Source organism: Vulpes vulpes, chromosome 16, assembly GCF_048418805.1.
Source record: "Vulpes vulpes isolate BD-2025 chromosome 16, VulVul3, whole genome shotgun sequence".
Lineage (NCBI taxonomy): Eukaryota > Metazoa > Chordata > Mammalia > Carnivora > Canidae > Vulpes > Vulpes vulpes.
The window spans coordinates 29,399,299-29,415,899 of record NC_132795.1 but is presented as its reverse complement, the minus strand read 5'-3'; the positions used below and the strand labels follow the sequence as shown (position 1 = coordinate 29,415,899).

At 50.6% G+C, this 16,601-nt stretch overlaps 1 protein-coding gene across 2 annotated transcripts in view; it reads right to left on the bottom strand.

The window, feature by feature from the left end:
- STAT1 (signal transducer and activator of transcription 1) overlaps positions 1 to 16,601 on the bottom strand; it is a 40,252-nt gene that overhangs the window by 15,519 nt on the left and 8,132 nt on the right. For both annotated transcript variants that reach the window (XM_072742885.1, XM_072742884.1), the window contains exons 6-15: positions 11,008 to 11,097; positions 9,921 to 9,999; positions 8,753 to 8,844; positions 8,200 to 8,351; positions 6,325 to 6,483; positions 4,926 to 5,018; positions 3,455 to 3,514; positions 1,250 to 1,279; positions 1,063 to 1,156; positions 44 to 85 (exon numbers count right to left, since the gene is read on the bottom strand). In XM_072742885.1, coding sequence (XP_072598986.1) covers positions 44 to 85; positions 1,063 to 1,156; positions 1,250 to 1,279; positions 3,455 to 3,514; positions 4,926 to 5,018; positions 6,325 to 6,483; positions 8,200 to 8,351; positions 8,753 to 8,844; positions 9,921 to 9,999; positions 11,008 to 11,097 — 891 coding nt within the window. The remainder of the gene's footprint in view (positions 1 to 43; positions 86 to 1,062; positions 1,157 to 1,249; positions 1,280 to 3,454; positions 3,515 to 4,925; positions 5,019 to 6,324; positions 6,484 to 8,199; positions 8,352 to 8,752; positions 8,845 to 9,920; positions 10,000 to 11,007; positions 11,098 to 16,601) is intronic.

The following is a 16,601-nucleotide window of genomic DNA, read 5'->3' as shown; positions in this document are numbered from 1 at the left end:
ACACCTGCTGGGTAGACACCATTCAAAACAGAGGGAGACTCACCTCATTTGTTCTGGTGCCAGCATTTTTCTGTTCCTTCAGTTGCTGGGGAACAAGAGACCGTGTTAGGCAACAACACGATAGTGCTCACGGCCGTAGGTCGTCTATGAGCCAAACCCAGGGCAGGGTTTATAAAGGATAAAGGGCGTGAAATAATCTTCAGAGGGCTGGACGGGACGGGACAGGACCCGTGTGGGCTTCCCGGGCCTCGGTGCCTTTTGGCAGCAGCCTGACACCAGGCAAATGGCAGAGTCTGCACGGGTCCTGCACGGGTCCCATCCTGCTCCCTCCCCCGTGAGATCCCCCGTAATCTTCATGACCTTCATGACCGGCCTCATGCTCCACAGGCGCAGGGCGCCGCTCACGCTGCCCTCGGAAGGACCGAGCCCTGAGGCTCTAAGGAAGCCTGGGGCGCAGAGCGGCCTGGGTGGATGGGCTCTCGTGGAAGCGCTGGCTTCACTAACCAGGGTTTGCTGGCTTACAGAAGGGCTGCCACCGAAGCTGCCCGCGGCCCCCGCTCCTGCCAGGTGCCAGGCTCTGTGCCTGCGCTCCAGATCCACCAGCAGCCCCCACTTTCCACGGACGCAGGCCAAAGGCACCACCTGCTTGCCACCCCCGCTGGGCTTCTACGGCTGCTGGAACGGGCCCACTCCCCGGGAGACAAAGCAGGAGACGTGGTGGTCATGGGCAAGGTGGCCGGCAAGGGATGGCGACCTCCTGGGGTCGGCTGCGCCGGGAGCCCAGAGAAGCCAGGGGACTGCAAGGCTCTGGAGCGAGCGGCCACACGTTCCTTCTGTGCACACCGGCTCAGGGGGTACCCCGCCCAGACTGCTGCACCCTGGGAGGTGGTCTCGGGCGGAGGCAGCACGAGGAGCAGCAGGGCTTCCCAAGGGCTGCCGGGGTCCCGGCCACGAGCTGCAGAAAGCTGCCTCCCGGGGCTGTGTCCCCGTCACACAGGATGCCGAGAGCTCGGTCCTGATGTGCCCGACCCAAGGCCGAGAAGGGGAAACTGGCGTCCCTACCAGGTGCCGGAACTCTGCTGCCAGGCTTCCGTTGGTGGACTCCTCCATGTTCATCACTTTCGTATGCGTGCCCAAAATGTTGAACTTTCTAAACCTAGACAATACAGAGTAGAGACACCTCAGAGGCTCAGAACCGTTAAACAGACAGACAAAGACAGTACAACCCGGTGCAAAGTGGCTGACATACCCTTTTACTGTATTCCTCTCGCTCACATCTCTGGGGAAAAAAAAAGAAATACACAGATCAATAAAGTCATACACACGCATATTGAAGTTTTGACATGAGCTTTAACAAAGATGTAAAAGCCAAGTCGAAGATCAACATGGAATCTACACCTGTCACTTCACTCCCTCCTGCTCCCCCACCCCGAGTCAAGCAGCACCAGCTCTGCCAAGGAGCCAAGGACGCCCGTGACCCTGGGCAGGTGCACCACCCAGGCCCCCATCTCTTGTCCAGCGCGCTGCGGAGAGCACCAAACGCACGGGATGCCGTAAGTGGCGAGCTGGCTATATGCTGTGACCACCGCGAGGCTGCACTTCTGGCCACTTCCTGCACGCCCACAGGCCCCGGGAGGCTGCGCAGCTGCGGGGTAGCAGAGCCCACGTCTGCGGTCGGGCTGGGGAGCTTCCAGGCGATGGCTAAATGCTCTCTACTATCTTTAAGGCTCTCGTGAAAGTATCGGAAGAGTCAATGATTTGAGGAAGCTTTCCAGTTTTAAATCTGAGGTTAAATCTTGAGCAGCCCTGGTGGCTCAGAGGTTTAGCGCCACCTTCAGCTCAGGGCCTGGTCCTGGAGACGCGGGATCGAGTCCCATTGTCGGGCTCCCTGCGTTGAGCCTGCTTCTCCCTCGGCCTGTGTCTCTGCCTCTCTCTCTCTCTCTGTCTCATGAATAAATAAATAAAATCTTTAATAAAATCTTGAGCAGCCTCGCCTCTAACGTAAGTTCAGTGACTACGCGGTCATGTTCTGGACTCACAAGAATCTGTCAGGTGGAGGTGCAGACTGGATGCCATTAGCCACCCACAGGGACGCGGCCGGCTTCCTTTCCTACCTCAACCAGAAGTCCAACATCTCTGTGAATGACAATCACCACCAGCTACGCGGGTGACCAACACTTCGGGGTGGGTGGGCAGGGCGCGGGGTGTTGGAGAAAAGAAAAGGAAGAGCGTGATGCAAAGAAACAAAGCTGCCCTTTCAGAGCTAAGAAGATAACCCAGAGCTGGAACAGAGGAGAAACCAAAGAGCTGAACAAACCAGAAGAGAAACCACGGTAGACAAAGTGTAACAGCCGTGAAATCTCTGCCGCTCTTCCCTCTGAGAGACGAGTGTCTCCCTGTCCCTGGGGGTGCAGGTGACTCAGGTCGGCCAACAGAGTGGATGGGAGGATGCATCCACGCCAGGAGCTCCAAGTCTCACCTCCACGGGCCTAGCACGCCGCCCTTCTCACCCACCTGGGGTGCCGTCACCATGCAGGAAGGCCGGGCGGGCTCCTGAGAGCCCCACGGATGGGGCCCGGTCGTCCCAGCCAGGACCTCAGACCTGCCATGAGCCCAGGCTGACCCCGACCAGAGGACCACCTAGAGCTCAGACGGGGACGAGCCAAGCAGCTTCGGGTTCTATTAGGTTTCCAGGTGAATCATTAAGCAGCAAGAGCTGATATACAGAGAAACCACAGCTAATGGCAGGAAAGGCACAGAGTCCGAGGAAGAACATTGTTTCAGGCTGGAGACAAGACGCCAGAGGAAAATGGCCCGGATTGTCACCTACAGTCTTGGCTAAGCCAGTCAGTTACATGCAAAACAGAACACGGACTGTATCAGGGGCCGGGGCCACGAGGGAGCCAAGACCTAGGTCAGGCCTAGTCCAGGTCCAAGGCCTAAAGGCAAAATGTGGTGGGACTGCCCCATTCAGGGCCCCGTGAGAGCCTGGCAGTCCTGGGGGTCCCTAAGGCCCAGGAGAGACAAGGGTGGATCCCGCAGGCTCCACGTGGTCCCTGCAAAAGGCTGTCAGCCACATTCCAGAAGCACCCACGACCGGGTGCGGAATTGCTACCGCATGGACAACTGTGGGCCTGGTGTTGGACCAAGGGTCTTGTCCTCTTCCAGGAGGCAGGAGGGGTGGTGTCCGGGACCGGCTGATCCAGATCTGATCCTTACAAGTTCATATGCACAAAATACGCTCGTTCTTTCATCTGTTTTTGGTCTAAAAAGGCACCAGCAGGTTGATGTCAGCTCTAGGGGAAGCTCCCGGTGTCTGGGATGGGGGCCATTGATTTAAATCTCCTAGGATCACTTATACATAGTCCCGGTGCAGCACTGTGTTGGGTTAAGAAACCCGGCATTTCAACAGTGTATGTGGTGGGATAATATCAAAGAATCAAAGATATCTTACTTATCAAATAAGACTTTGACTTTCAAATTGTAATTCAGCTCCTGCAGTTTCACCAACAGTCTGGAAAGAAAAACAAAAGTCATTATTACTTTAGGAAATGGTCTGTCCCAGTTTATTTATTAAGCCCTTTCCCTCCCGGTGAACATTTCCGTGGTCCAGTTACCACGAACAGCAGAATCGACTTCCGTGTATGTCAACTTGGATGTTTTTTTAAGTGCATCTGCGGGTAAGTCCCTGGCTGTGGAGTTGCTGGGGCAAAGCTGTGACACTAAACTCCGAGAGAAAACAGCAGCTTTTCCATATCCGCCAAACGTGAGTGGGGGTACGGCTTCCCCACACAGCCTTGCCAACACTGGGTTTTATCAAAACGTCTAGCTGGGACCAATCACATGGGTAAAGGGTAAAGCCTAGCAAACATATTTTTACTGGCACCTGTATCTAATGTTTGTCCTGTCGGGGAAAATACGAATCCTTACCCATAACCAGGAAAAAGAGGCTAACATCTATAGTGATCCCAGGGTGGTGTGAAGGATGGGACGAAGCCCTGCAGGGGGACGTGCGTGCCTCCTCTGATGAGCTGGAGACCTTGGGCAGGAGCCCCTAACTGGTCTGCTCCGCTGGACGGGGTGGGGTTTCTAGACCCCCTGCAGCGGCAGCAGAGCCGGCCCTGGGGACCTAGGTCGAAGCCCCCTGGAGAAAGGACTAAGGCCAACTCGGAAGGCGCGTCCAGCTCCTAGCCAGTAGAAGAACAGCTCAATAAATTCACCATTCAGCAGAGAAAGGAGAGTCATCTGTCCTCACATGGAAACACTTCTGCCATTTATTAGCAAGAGAAAAGGTAGGCTGCAAAACAACATGTAGAGCGGGACACTAGCTTTTAGAAATAAAATCCTGTACATTGTAGTGTCTGTGGGTCTTTGTGTATGTGTGTAGACACGTGCAGAATTCTGGGAGGGAGGACTGGCACCGGGCTATTTTCCGTGGTGGTCTACACACATTCAGACCACAGGGAAACTCTGAAACCCAATGGAAGCTTGGACCCAGTCACCAGAAGAACACATGTGTCATGGGTCCGTATTCATACACACTGCACGTGGTCTTGGGGGCACGTGAAGCCCAGGTTAGAAGCTCATCCCCAGGAGGGCATGACGCTGCCGGAACTGTTGCTCTCCCCCAGGTGCAGTCCTGCCCTTTCGAAGTCCTTTTTAAGGCAAACATGCATCACATTAACGGAGAAAAAAACCTGGTGTGGTGTGCATACATAAATATTTGTTGTATTCCTATCCTTTTTTTTTTCTTTTTCCTATTTCTTTTAATGGAGAAGATAGACTCTTAGACGTCCCAAGCACGAACGCAGGCTGGAACGCCGCTGCAGGGTGCGTCCTCTGGAGCACCCCCCGTGACAGTGCTGGGGGCCCAGGGACACAAACTGCATAGCGGAGGGCCCGGGGCGTCCACGTCTTGAGGTTACCTCAGCTTCACCGTGAACTGGACCCCCGTCTTCAAGACCAGCGGCCTCTGGGGATGAGTTGGCATGCAAGGCTGTCTTTCCACCACAAAGGAGCTGTGAATTCCGAGCAAATGCACATTAGCATTTCCATGAAGGCTGAGGCAGGACAAATTATTTTCCTGAAACAGGAGAGGGGGCTGGAGCGTGCAAGCGAAAACTCGGTTTGGAAGATTCGAACAAGTTGATGAACAAAGTGAGGTTTGTCGGTCAGCACGGAAACCTCCATACCGCATCTGCACTCGACGTGAGGCCACAGTCGCTGCAGCGACCTGCGACACCTTCACCAGCAAAAGCCCCAGGTTGGGCTATGTTCATTTAGGAAGATGCACGAAGAACCAAGTTTGCTAACTAGACCTGCACTGGCCATTACTGTGCAAAATACATGAACACCCAATCGCTATGTGTCCACCTGAGCCCAATGTAAGGTCTGTCAGTTTAAAGATAAACAAGAACAAAAAATAAAAAGGAATCTTGCTACAGGTACAAATGAACCAGGTAACGTACTGCTCACTACCATAATCTGAAGCGGGTATTCCAGTATCCGTTAGAGAGCCGTTCTTCTGGTCCAATTGTTTAGTAATACTACCTCACACAAGCACTTCCAAATATTAATTTTCATTTTAAAACGGACCAAATTTGCATTCCAAAACCCAAGTAAATACATATCCTTGGTTATTTCAAGATACAGCCCTGAGGTGGTTCTGTTTGGACATTAGCCGCAGGACGCGGAAGGTGTTTATGTCAAGTGAGTATGAAAAAAACTACAATAAGGACTCGTCTTTCACTCGCATTTGTATCTACTAAGCACTTCTGGAAGGCCTGCTCACGGGCCCGGTACTGGGTACTGGGCCAGGTCCCCATAGGGGGAAAAGGATGACAAAGGCGCATCTCTGTCTTCCAAGAACTTGTAATTTATGTCACAGGCAACAGAAATACACGCCCACAGGTACATAAGAAATCCAGAACGGGCGAATAATGAGTCGTGCAGATTGAGTCGTGCAGATCCGGGAGGGAGGTGCCGTGTTTGGGAATTCTGGGAAGATTTTGGGACAAGATAGAAACTGCAACTTGCAGGAGGATACAGTTTTGAGGTGAGGTTCCGAGGGGGCGGCTTGGCGGTGGGGGGCGGGGGGGCACAGGACAGGCATGGCGAAGTGACAAGCTACAGCCCAGGGGCCATGAGAACAAAGAGCCAGCGGCACGGACAGGGGTCCCGGAAGACGTGAGTGCCCTAAACGAATTACATGACTACTAAACTTTTAAAGCAGCTGAGAGAGCAGTAAACCGCAAACGCCCCCCACCTCCCCTCCCCCGCCGGGGTAAAAGAGCTGCAGGAGAAGCCCAGGGATCCCTCCATTACCTCTGAATGAGCTGCTGGAAAAGGTTGAAGGTGCGGTCCCACAGCCCCTGCTTGTTTTTTGTAATCGGGTCGTGTTCGTACGTGTACTTCTGTTCCAGTTCCTCGAGCTTTTTAAGCTGCTGACGCACCTGCTGCAGACTCTCGGCGACTACGGTGAACCTGGTGGTATGAGACCCACGGGCCTCCCTCAGAAGCAGCGTCCCCACAGCCCAGCTCCCAGGCCTCCCCTGGCTGCAGAGACAGCCCCCCACATGTCGGGCTGCAGCCTGCGGGCCCCGACTTCAGGGGCAGGGTGAGGGCAGCGGGGACTTGGGGCCCTGAGAGCGGGCACGAGGGCAGCAGGGAGCCCAGGCAGGCTTGACAGAGGTGGACAGGACGGACGGGACAGATGAGGATGGGGACAGGGGGAGCCCAGGTAGGCTTGATGGGGGCGGACGGGGATGGGGGGAGTGCAGGGCTGCAGAGGGCAGGGCGCTCAGGCCCCTCGGCCTCACCCCCTGGAGGCCCGACTGCACGGAGCATTCTCCCCGGAAAGGCCACGTCACTGTGCGGTCCCCGCCAGGAGCCCCACCAAGTGGCCGTGACGGGGACGCAGGCTCACCCTGGCACACAACACCTGGCCCAACAACCTGCGGGCAGCACCGCGACGGCCCCAGAGCCCAGCTGCGGCCCTGAACAGGCTCCTGTGGCCTCGGCGACAAGGCGGGTGGGGGGAGGGGGGGTGACAGTACCTCTGCAGGGACATTCTAACTAAGCACAACAAGACATTCGGAATATGAGCAGCCAATCCACAGAATAAAAATAAAGGTTGAGTACGAAGTGTGAATTCTAAAGAATGTATCAATTCAGAGAACTTCCTGAGATCTCTGGGCCTTGGGCACCTGGGGGCCACTCAGGCCACTGTCCCCTTACCTCCACCCTAAACCACCTGTTCCGTCCACTCTGCTGGCAGCGTCTCCGGGGCAACACTAACATGCTCAGGTCACCCAACTGGCCTTTCTGTCTATAGTCTACTCTCCAGACTGTTGCCAGGGTGACCTAAGTCAAAAAAGCCCCAGAGAAGTGAACCTCCACTCCAGTAAACAGCCTTCCTGGCTTGTCAGCAGCCCCCAGAAATGGTCCTGCTCCCGGCAGCAGGTGAGATCCCCCAGAACCAGGCTCCAGCTTCCTGTCCTCCTGGGCACCCTACTCTGCGGGCACCCTACTCTGCAGCCACCCAGCACGGGGTACGGCCTGGCCTCTCCTCCCGGGGCTGTGCGCAGTACTCCTTTTCCGGGTCACATCGCTGCAGGGCCACTTCCCCGGAAACCTTCCCCGGTGACTCCTCCCCTCGCCTCCGCAGACCTCCGCCAGCATCCTTCTACTGCACAGGAGGAGCACACCTGGGTCCCGCCCCCACACGGAGACTCCTTACTGGAAGGACCGAGATTCCCTGGTCCCGCACTCCTAGGGCCTAGCCCAGGGCCAGGCACACAGCCTCTAGCAAGCGTTTCCGAGATGGAGGACTGAATGAGTGATCCAGACTATTATTTCATGCAAGCCTGGAAAATGTCTTACGTGGTCTTGTTTTCAATAAGACACAGGGCTCAAGTTGCTAAATGTGTTCTGTGACTATGTCACCAGCGTTTTGGCACAAATGACGTGTCCCATGGTGCATGGACAGTGGGGAGGGGCGTGCTCCCAACCAAGCAGAACTTGGCTGAACTCAGCCACAGGCATGAACAGTGTGTGCTTTTCAAGTGCTTCCAGGGCCAGAAGAAGCCGGACTAAACCACAGTCTAAACCAAAGTTCTGATGGGGTCCCTTCCACTAACAACCACTCAAATGCACACTTTGAGTTCACAGGGTCGGCCAGTCAGATTAGGAGCAGCTTACCAGTTCTGCAGCTGATCGAGACAAGCATTGGGGGGTCCCCCAATGCAGGCGCTCTGCTGTCTCCGCTTCCACTCCACCAGTTCATCATTAATCAGGGCTTTCTGGGTAAGTTCTGTGACGTTCAACAACTCTATTATTTTGAGAACTACTTCCTAAAGGGAGAGGAAGACACACAGTGAGGCAAATTCATCTTTAATCACTGAATTTACTTATTTTTTTAAAAAGACTATTTATTCATGAGAGACAGAGAGAGAGAGGCAGAGACACAGGCAGAGGGAGAAGCAGGCTCCCTGCGGGGAGCCTGATGCAGGACTTGATCCCAGGACCCAGGGGTCACGCCCTGGGCTGAAGGCGGTGCTAAACCGCTGAGCCACCCGGGCTGCCCTAATCACTGAATTTAAAAATCTTTTTTAAAAGTAAAGCAAATAATAGCTCAACTGGGGCTCTAAACCAAGTGCTTATAAAAATAATTTTTCCTCTCTTCTAAACTTCAGGCCTATTATTTATAGTCTGTGATAAAAGCAACAGGTTATTCTAGAAAGCGAATCACTACCTTTCTCTTATTGTCAAGCATTAAATACATCTTCTGGATCAACATCTGTTCTTGCTTCTGATCATTCTTTGCCACACCATTGGCTTCATGTTCTGCGACATGGGGGAGAGAGAAGATAAATGTAAATGTAAAAAAACCAAAATCAACTAAATCGAAGGTTCACGTACACTTAGAAGAAATATAACCCAAACACTATCAGCTGACAGATCGAAGTTTCGTCTTCAGTTTTTATTGAAGGAGAGAAATGCCCTAAGTATAGAAGCTGGACAGGCTGAAACAAAGTACTCGTTTCCAGTGACCCAAGTAAACTGGAAACAGTACCAGTTGGCTCTTGAGTCATTGTTAGAATGTTACTTAAATGAATACAAGTGACAAAATTGAAAATCTCAGATAAAGAATGTATACAAAGTGTATCTGTAGCTTTGAAAGACAAGCCCACAATTGAGAAGCAGTAGCTCAGGTTCCTTTCTCTCACACCAGCCCTCAGATTATCCTAATAATCTTTCCAGATTACCCTTGGCATCCTCCAAGCGGTCACCAGGGTCACAGTAATGCCTCCCATGTTTTACATAATGCACGCATTTGGGTTCTTTTCACTTGATAGCCTGTCATCGTTAAAGATGAGCAACAACAAAATGGAGCGGGACGGCTTTAGAACATGAAGAGCGATGCTGAACTTCTCTGTGAAGTGTACGTAGGAAGCTGCAGTGTCTGGGAGAGCTTCCAGCAGGCAAGCTCCACACACCTGTCAGTCTAAGTCCATCAGGGGGCTAGGTACAAGAAGCCACAGGCGACCAGCGCTTGTCAACGCGGGGGGGGGATGGGATGGGATGGATGATACTGGCCCCACCCCTACCCCAGCAGCAGCTGGCAAAGGCTGGAGACTGCTCTGTTCCCACCGGGGGATTTGAGATAGTTCTACTGCCACCTGGTGGGTAAAAGTCAGGGATGCTGCTAAACATCCTAGAACACACAGGACAGCCCCTCAGAACAAGAAATTATCTGGCTCAAAATGTCACCAGTACAGAGGTTAAGACCCTGGCTTACATCATCAAGAGGCCCAAACTAGCAATTCAGAGTCATAAAACATCTGGCAAACACGAAGACCTACTTGCCTTCCTCATCGAGTGTACACAGAAGTGACAGCCAGCCAAACGTTGACTCTTACCTCGGTTCTGCAAGGTTTTGCACTTAAAGTCATATTCATCCTGTAAATCTTCTAGGGTCTTGATCTCGTGCTCTATACACTACAAATAAGGATATAAACATGTTTTCCACCAATCAGCTTCCAGAGACTTTAGGAAATAAGATTACTGTAGGTCAATGGGACCCAGAAAAGCACGGTGACAATCCTCAAATATGAATTCAACTTGCAAAATTCTAATCACGTACATAATACTGTCTATTTCCTTAATAAGCACATAATAATTTTTTAAGAGGAAAATGTAGTTATTTTCAGACTGGGCTCACTTTATTTCTACTTGAATGAAGTGTTTCCTTTGGAGGCTGCAGGATAAAGTTGCTTCCAAGACTCTGGAGTTCGGAAAGACCCTGCCTGAAGCATGAAGTCCAGTCCATGCTGGTGAGACCCAGATGCCCAGGTGAGATGGTGCGCCTAGCTCAGGGCCCTTCCCAGACTCAGGCCTGCTGCCCCGCAGGACTACTTCTCCCTTCCGGTCAACAGCCCTAACAGTGGAGAGCAGTGAACATGTGTCCCAAGGGCACCGGAGCAGCCCTCTCCTCCGCAGATTCAGTTCTCTTGTAGGTTTCATCTTAAAATTGTTGTATTTTCTTTTAATCAGAAATGTTATCAGAATTTCTTTTAGCAAAAGGTCTTTGTTCCCCTTCCAAGTCTTAGAATAAAACAGGTGCTTGAGAAAGATGGGCCACGTTCACCCAGGCCTCTGTGTGAGCCCAGGAACACCCCAATTGGAGAAGCGTGCACATAAAAGGCTACGCAGAGCAGCAACACCCAGTTTACCGAGTGGTGGGGCAAAGTCAGCAGTTCCTGCACTATCTTGCAAAGGAAGAGAGAGAGAAGCTCAATGTCTGGAAGTTAGAGCAGTGGCCATAAAGGTCTATCTGCTCGTTGGTTTAGCCAATTTGTTTCCTCGTGGTTGGAACTTAAGCAAACCTCTTCTTCTCAGCTACTTAGAAGGCTGAAATCACTTACCACGTTTACATGCCAGCAACTGAAACCTTTTCCTGTCTATAAAAAGCTAGAGGCTAGACATACATATTTACTCAATACTCACCATGACTTTGTCCTTCACGTTTCTCACTTTGCTGTCAAGCTCCTTCTGCTTGTCTAACATCACAGTGCTCTGAACATTCCCCGACTGCGCCTGTAATGGGAGGTGGTGCGTGGTTAACAACTGGTTAACTCCTCTCCTCCAGTGTAGTCAGCTGCTGGTTAGTCTCCAAAGTCAAGTCCATATCCTGTGCACACCTCCCTCCCAGACCTTCCTACAAGCTTCCCACATGAGCAGTGACACAAAACGGCTCAGTTCTCAAGACCCCAGAAAACACTGGTCAACTATTAAAAAGGCTACAGAAAGACGAGGCTCTGCTCAGGTCTACTGTAAACAGAGGATTTCTGCAATTGTCCATTAACTCATACGGTTGCATCGTACCACACAGGAAGTTTATCTCAGGGTTTCTCAAATTTTGTAGACAAGGTTATTTTCATTAACCCTGTACCTATTTGTCTTAAAACCTCGCAAGTCACAGTGTGGTACCCAAACCAGCGGCGCCTACCACCTGGGAGCCTGCTGGAGGTGCAGACTGTTGGGTCCTGATCTGATGACCGCATCAGAAGCCCCATTCTGACAAGACCCCAGGTGAGTCAGAGGCCTATCAAAATTGAACAGCACTGCCATTCAGGACATCAGTGGGTATCTGCTAACGTAAGAGTGATCTTCAGTGCAGGCACATGGAGTGTTCAGTCCTCATCCTTGATGATCAGAAGACTCCGACGTAGCGGTGTCTGTGCGTTCATGACCTAAGGTGTTCCCATTTATCCTCACAGCATGGCTTACTAGGTGTTAAGTCAAGGTCAGGTAACGTCCCACACCCAGACGGTGGAGTGGTAAACAGGAGACTGTTCTCCTACAGACTGGATTCTAGAAAGATGCTATTTTTGTTTAGAATTAAAGCCCCTCCCATGGCAAAAAAATGTGCCCAAACTTTCTTACATAGAGTCCTACATGGCAGAGATTCCATGTGAGTATTTTTACATATTCAAACTTGCTAGTATTTTCTTCTTTTATATCTGGATTTTCCCCATTGGAAAGCCTTTCTGCATTGACAGATTATAGAGGACTTCACCCATTTTAAACCAAGCACTTGCATGGTTTCTTTATTCTTTAAAATCTCTAATTCATTTGAAGTTGATTCTTGTGTTTACTGTGAAGAGTGGATACAATTGTAACTTCTTTCCTTTGTCTTAAGATTCAGTGAAAAGTTCGTATTTTCCCCAGAGCTTTGTCACTTTTAGCACACAAATTTCCTTATCTACTTGGGTTTAAGTTGTAGATTTTCTCTGCTTTCCCATAAGTCTTTCTCTTCCTAAACCCAAACCCCTGAACAGTGTTTACTTATAGAGAGTTTGGGGTATATCTAGCAGGGATGGGCCCGTCTTACTGCTGAACTTCTCCACGAGCTTCCTTGCTGTTCCTGCACGTTTATTTTCCTGATGACTTTCACAGCTTCAGAAAGCGACTTGTTATTTCTATTGGGATCACATTAAAATTATGAATGATTCAGGGAGAGCCAATATCTTTATGATGTTGTCTTTGGATTCTTATGCCTCTAACGATCTTCTCTTGTCTAACTGTATTGGCAAATAACATAATGTTATTTAAGTAGCAGTGGAAATAGAGATGCATAAACATCTCTGCCCTGGTTCTGACTTACTTACTAAGGTTTTCTGAACTACGGGACACACTGTCTACAGAACTGAGAGGTGTATATTTTAATATGCTGAAGAGGTATCTAGCAGTTCGTGTTTTTTAATGTCTTTTATCAGGGATGGGTTTTGGGTTTTGTCAGCTCTTTTCAATAACTATAGAGATAAGCATAGGCTCCCCCCCTTATATCTATTTACATAATGAATTACATCAATGCATTTCCCAGGCACAATTTACTCTGTAATTATAATATGGAATAAATCCCACTTGGTCATAATATACTTTTTTCTTAATGTATTATTGAATTCTGATCAATGAACTATTTTATTTGGGACTTTATGTCAATTATTCATAAAGGAAATTGGCCTATGGTATCTTTTGTTCTATCTTTAGTACATTTAGGTAATCAAAGTTATTGTTTACAGAAAACTCTGGAAGTTTTCCCTCATTTTATATCCTCTGGAATCACTGAAGTTCAAAGCATCTGAATTTTATCTGTGTAAAGTGTGTATTAAAAAATATATTAAAATGACTGCTAAAAAAAAATAAAATGACTGCTATCTCCAGGTGCCACGTGTCACTCAGAAATAAACGGGGCTGCTCTGGCCATTCAAACACGTTTGTTTGTAAGATTTTATTTACTTCAGAGAGAGAGAGAGTGAGAGATAGCACAAGCAGGGGGAGAGGGAGGAGCAGACTCTGCCCCAGCAGGGAGCCCCATGTGGGCACGATCCCAGGACCCTGGAGGCAGATGCTTAACCCACTAGGCCGCCCAGGCGTCCCCGCCATTCAGAATGAGCTGCAGAGGCATCTGTGTTGGTGTCTGCTGGGAGCCCGACGTGGACGCCCTGCGCTTCGGGCTCTCCTGACAGCTGGGCTACTTCACCCGGTCGCAGGGACCAGGCCCGTGGAGGATCCTGACCTCCTCTGGGTCCTTCCTCCCATGCCGTCAAGGGTTAATTTAGCAAATGGGGACAAAGTGGACATGCGAGTGCAGCCACAGTGCCAGCTACCAAGTCTCTTCCCGCTTTCACACTGGGAAATGCTGGGTGGAAAAGCTCTGGCAACTGTGGCAGAGGCCTAAGGAGCCTGGGCTCCACAGAGAAGCTTCAGCAGTCGGGGGCTCAGCTCCTCCCACACCCTGGGTGCTCCGATGTCACTCCCCCACCCCGCTCCCTCCCTCACCCCACTGCTGGGTGGCTGTTAAGCATTTTCCCATCAAGTACTTTACAAACACCAACAAGATCACTATGACCGCCCTACACCTGTGATTCTGATACTACTTCCAGAGACCGGGATCTTTGACTTGTTCACTGTCTGACAAGCCAAGAGAATCAGGAAACCACGGGAAGGTGGGAAGGTGGGTACGGAGGTGCTGACCCCTCCACTGCACACCTGAAGCTATCATCACACTGCCTGTGAACTAACGGGAGTCTAAGTAAAAGCTTTGCACCAACTGTTAAAGTCGCGAGGGACCTCTGCGGTCTTCTTATATTTTCTCACTGCGCACCAGCACCTCTCTACCCGCCTTGTTTGGAGGGTTTTAATTAGAACCGGGTTTCTCACGTGCCCTAGACCAAGGAGAAGTCTGCTCGGGGACTGAGGCGGCCTCCCCCTTGACAAACAAGCAGCTTCCAAGGAAGAGGACCTGTGACAGGCACCCTGAGGGTGTCAGAGCCCCAAGCAGCATGGGACTCCTCTCCCACCTCACGAGTCTGAAAACCCAAGAGAGATTAAGACACTTCTCTACTGAGCGAGTTGTAGTCAGACAATTCTGACTCGTTAGCTCTGTGGCCCGGGGCAAAGCACGTGGCCCCTCAGTCTTAGTCTTTTTCATCTGTAAAATGGGGATAAGAGGACTTAATTTCAGTGACAGCTTTGAAATCCTGTTTATAAAGCATTTAGCACAGGCTCGGAAATAAGCCTGTGGTATATGGTAAGTCTGCTATTGCTGAGGATCACAAGGACGTAACAGCAAAGGGAACCCTGAGAGCCACTTTTTGTCTTTTTTTTTTTTTTTTAAAGATTTGATTTCTTTATTTATGAGAGGCACAGAGAGAGAGGCAGAGACACAAGCAGAGGGAGAAGCAGGCTCCATGCAGGGAGCCCAACATGGGACTCGATCCTGGGACCCCGGGGTCACGGCCTGGGCCGAAGGCAGACGCTCAACCGCTAAGCCATCCAGGTGCCCCTAGGTCTTTCCTTACACCACTCACTGTGGTGAACCCTATGAACCTCAATTTTATCCATACATATAGTTTTTCACCACACACACACACACACACACGAAAGCCCGGTGTTCTAAAATGGTGGCAAACAAAAATTTGTAGTCTACCAAGAAGTATCTACATACTTTCTAAAGTTCTTCTGTTAAGACAAAAAAAATAACAGGAACCAGATTTTCCTATCCTAATGTTTCTACAGAATTCTGCGCTCTTTAAAAGCTCTGAACGGACTCTGAAGTTTGCATGATTTTAACCTGTTGAACTTCCTGAATCCCCGTGTACCCATCAGTTCCCCAGCCGTCAGTCCATTCATGAACATTTTTGTTTCATCAGATTTCTCCTATGCCTCTGGCCCCCAAATGAGGTTACTTTGAAGCAAATACGGCCATCGCCACACCCCACACATGGTGTGTCAGGATGAGTAACGGCCGCATTAAAAACATGTGGTTGCTTCAACCAGGGGAGAAATAGCAAAGGAAGGTTTCTCAATTTCCCACCCCAGAGGAGGCTGGGTAATGTCGGTGCCTCTTCCCTTTCCCCGATGGCCTCAGACATCCGGATCCTTCCCTCAAACCTGAAGAAGCCCTTGCTTCTCGTTCTCAGCTGGACAACCAACTAAACCTCCTTGAAGGTGTTCACTGATAACACAGGTGTCTTCCGAGGGGCTTGAAATGATCATCTCCCAGATCACTGACATTCTTTAAAGGGGAGACCAAAGCTGGTGAGCCTTCTAGACCCAAAGAGGAGCTGATTTGGGAGAGAAGATGTTCCGTGCTCCGCCTCCCAATGGGGCCAAATGTGAGGTGAGGGATGCCTGGGTGCCAAGAAGAGAGGCCCACTCTGCCTCCCTCTGCTCTGGGCAGTCCTCTCAAGGTGGACACAGGAGCGGCCAGCCCATCGCATAGCGTCCTTAAGATGAAAATGCCACACAACCACAACGGTCCTGCTGGACACCTCCCAGCTGCAGAGGGCCGCGCTGACACGCACACCTCCTGCGGGGAGGCCGGTCGGCCAACACCGGCACGCACGTGCTTAAGTTTGCTAGGCCACGAAGCAGACAGACTAGCTTGACGTGAGAACAAATAATGCCGATCTTTACCTGCTCGGCACAGCAAGGTGTTTTCAATGTTACAGGAACGAAATGCCCAGGGAAGCAGCAGATGCCCAAGGACTGGGTTAAATGCCCAGAATGTGCACGGAGAATGGCATTCAGCACCACTACTTGGGCTCTACTACGCTGGCACGGTGTCCCCTCCTCCTGGAAGGGTCTTAGCCAGAACCACCCACGCGGTGGTGTCACAGCGACCTGCCTTCTGGGTTGTTCCCACCACCCCCTCATCCAGGAAAGGAATAAACAGATGCCGTGGCAACTTTAAAAATCTGAACCCTAATTGCCAGGTAGGCTCATGATAGTACTAGTAAAACCACGATCAAAAATCTTGGTACTAAAAAAAAAAAAGAAAAATCTTGGTACTAAAACAAAGTCTGACTCATTCCGTTTGGATGCCTTATATATTTAAGATGTAATTCGACCCTATTCAAAACAAAGCTCTTGATTTTCCCAACAACTTGTTCTTCTCCAAAACGTACCAGGTCCTACAGAAGTCCGACTCCTGTCCTTTCTTTCCTCCCCAGCTTGATAATCAATATGTCCAAGTGACTCAGCTTTCAAACCACCAAATCATCCTGTTTTCCCCTTTCCCTCACTCCCACCTC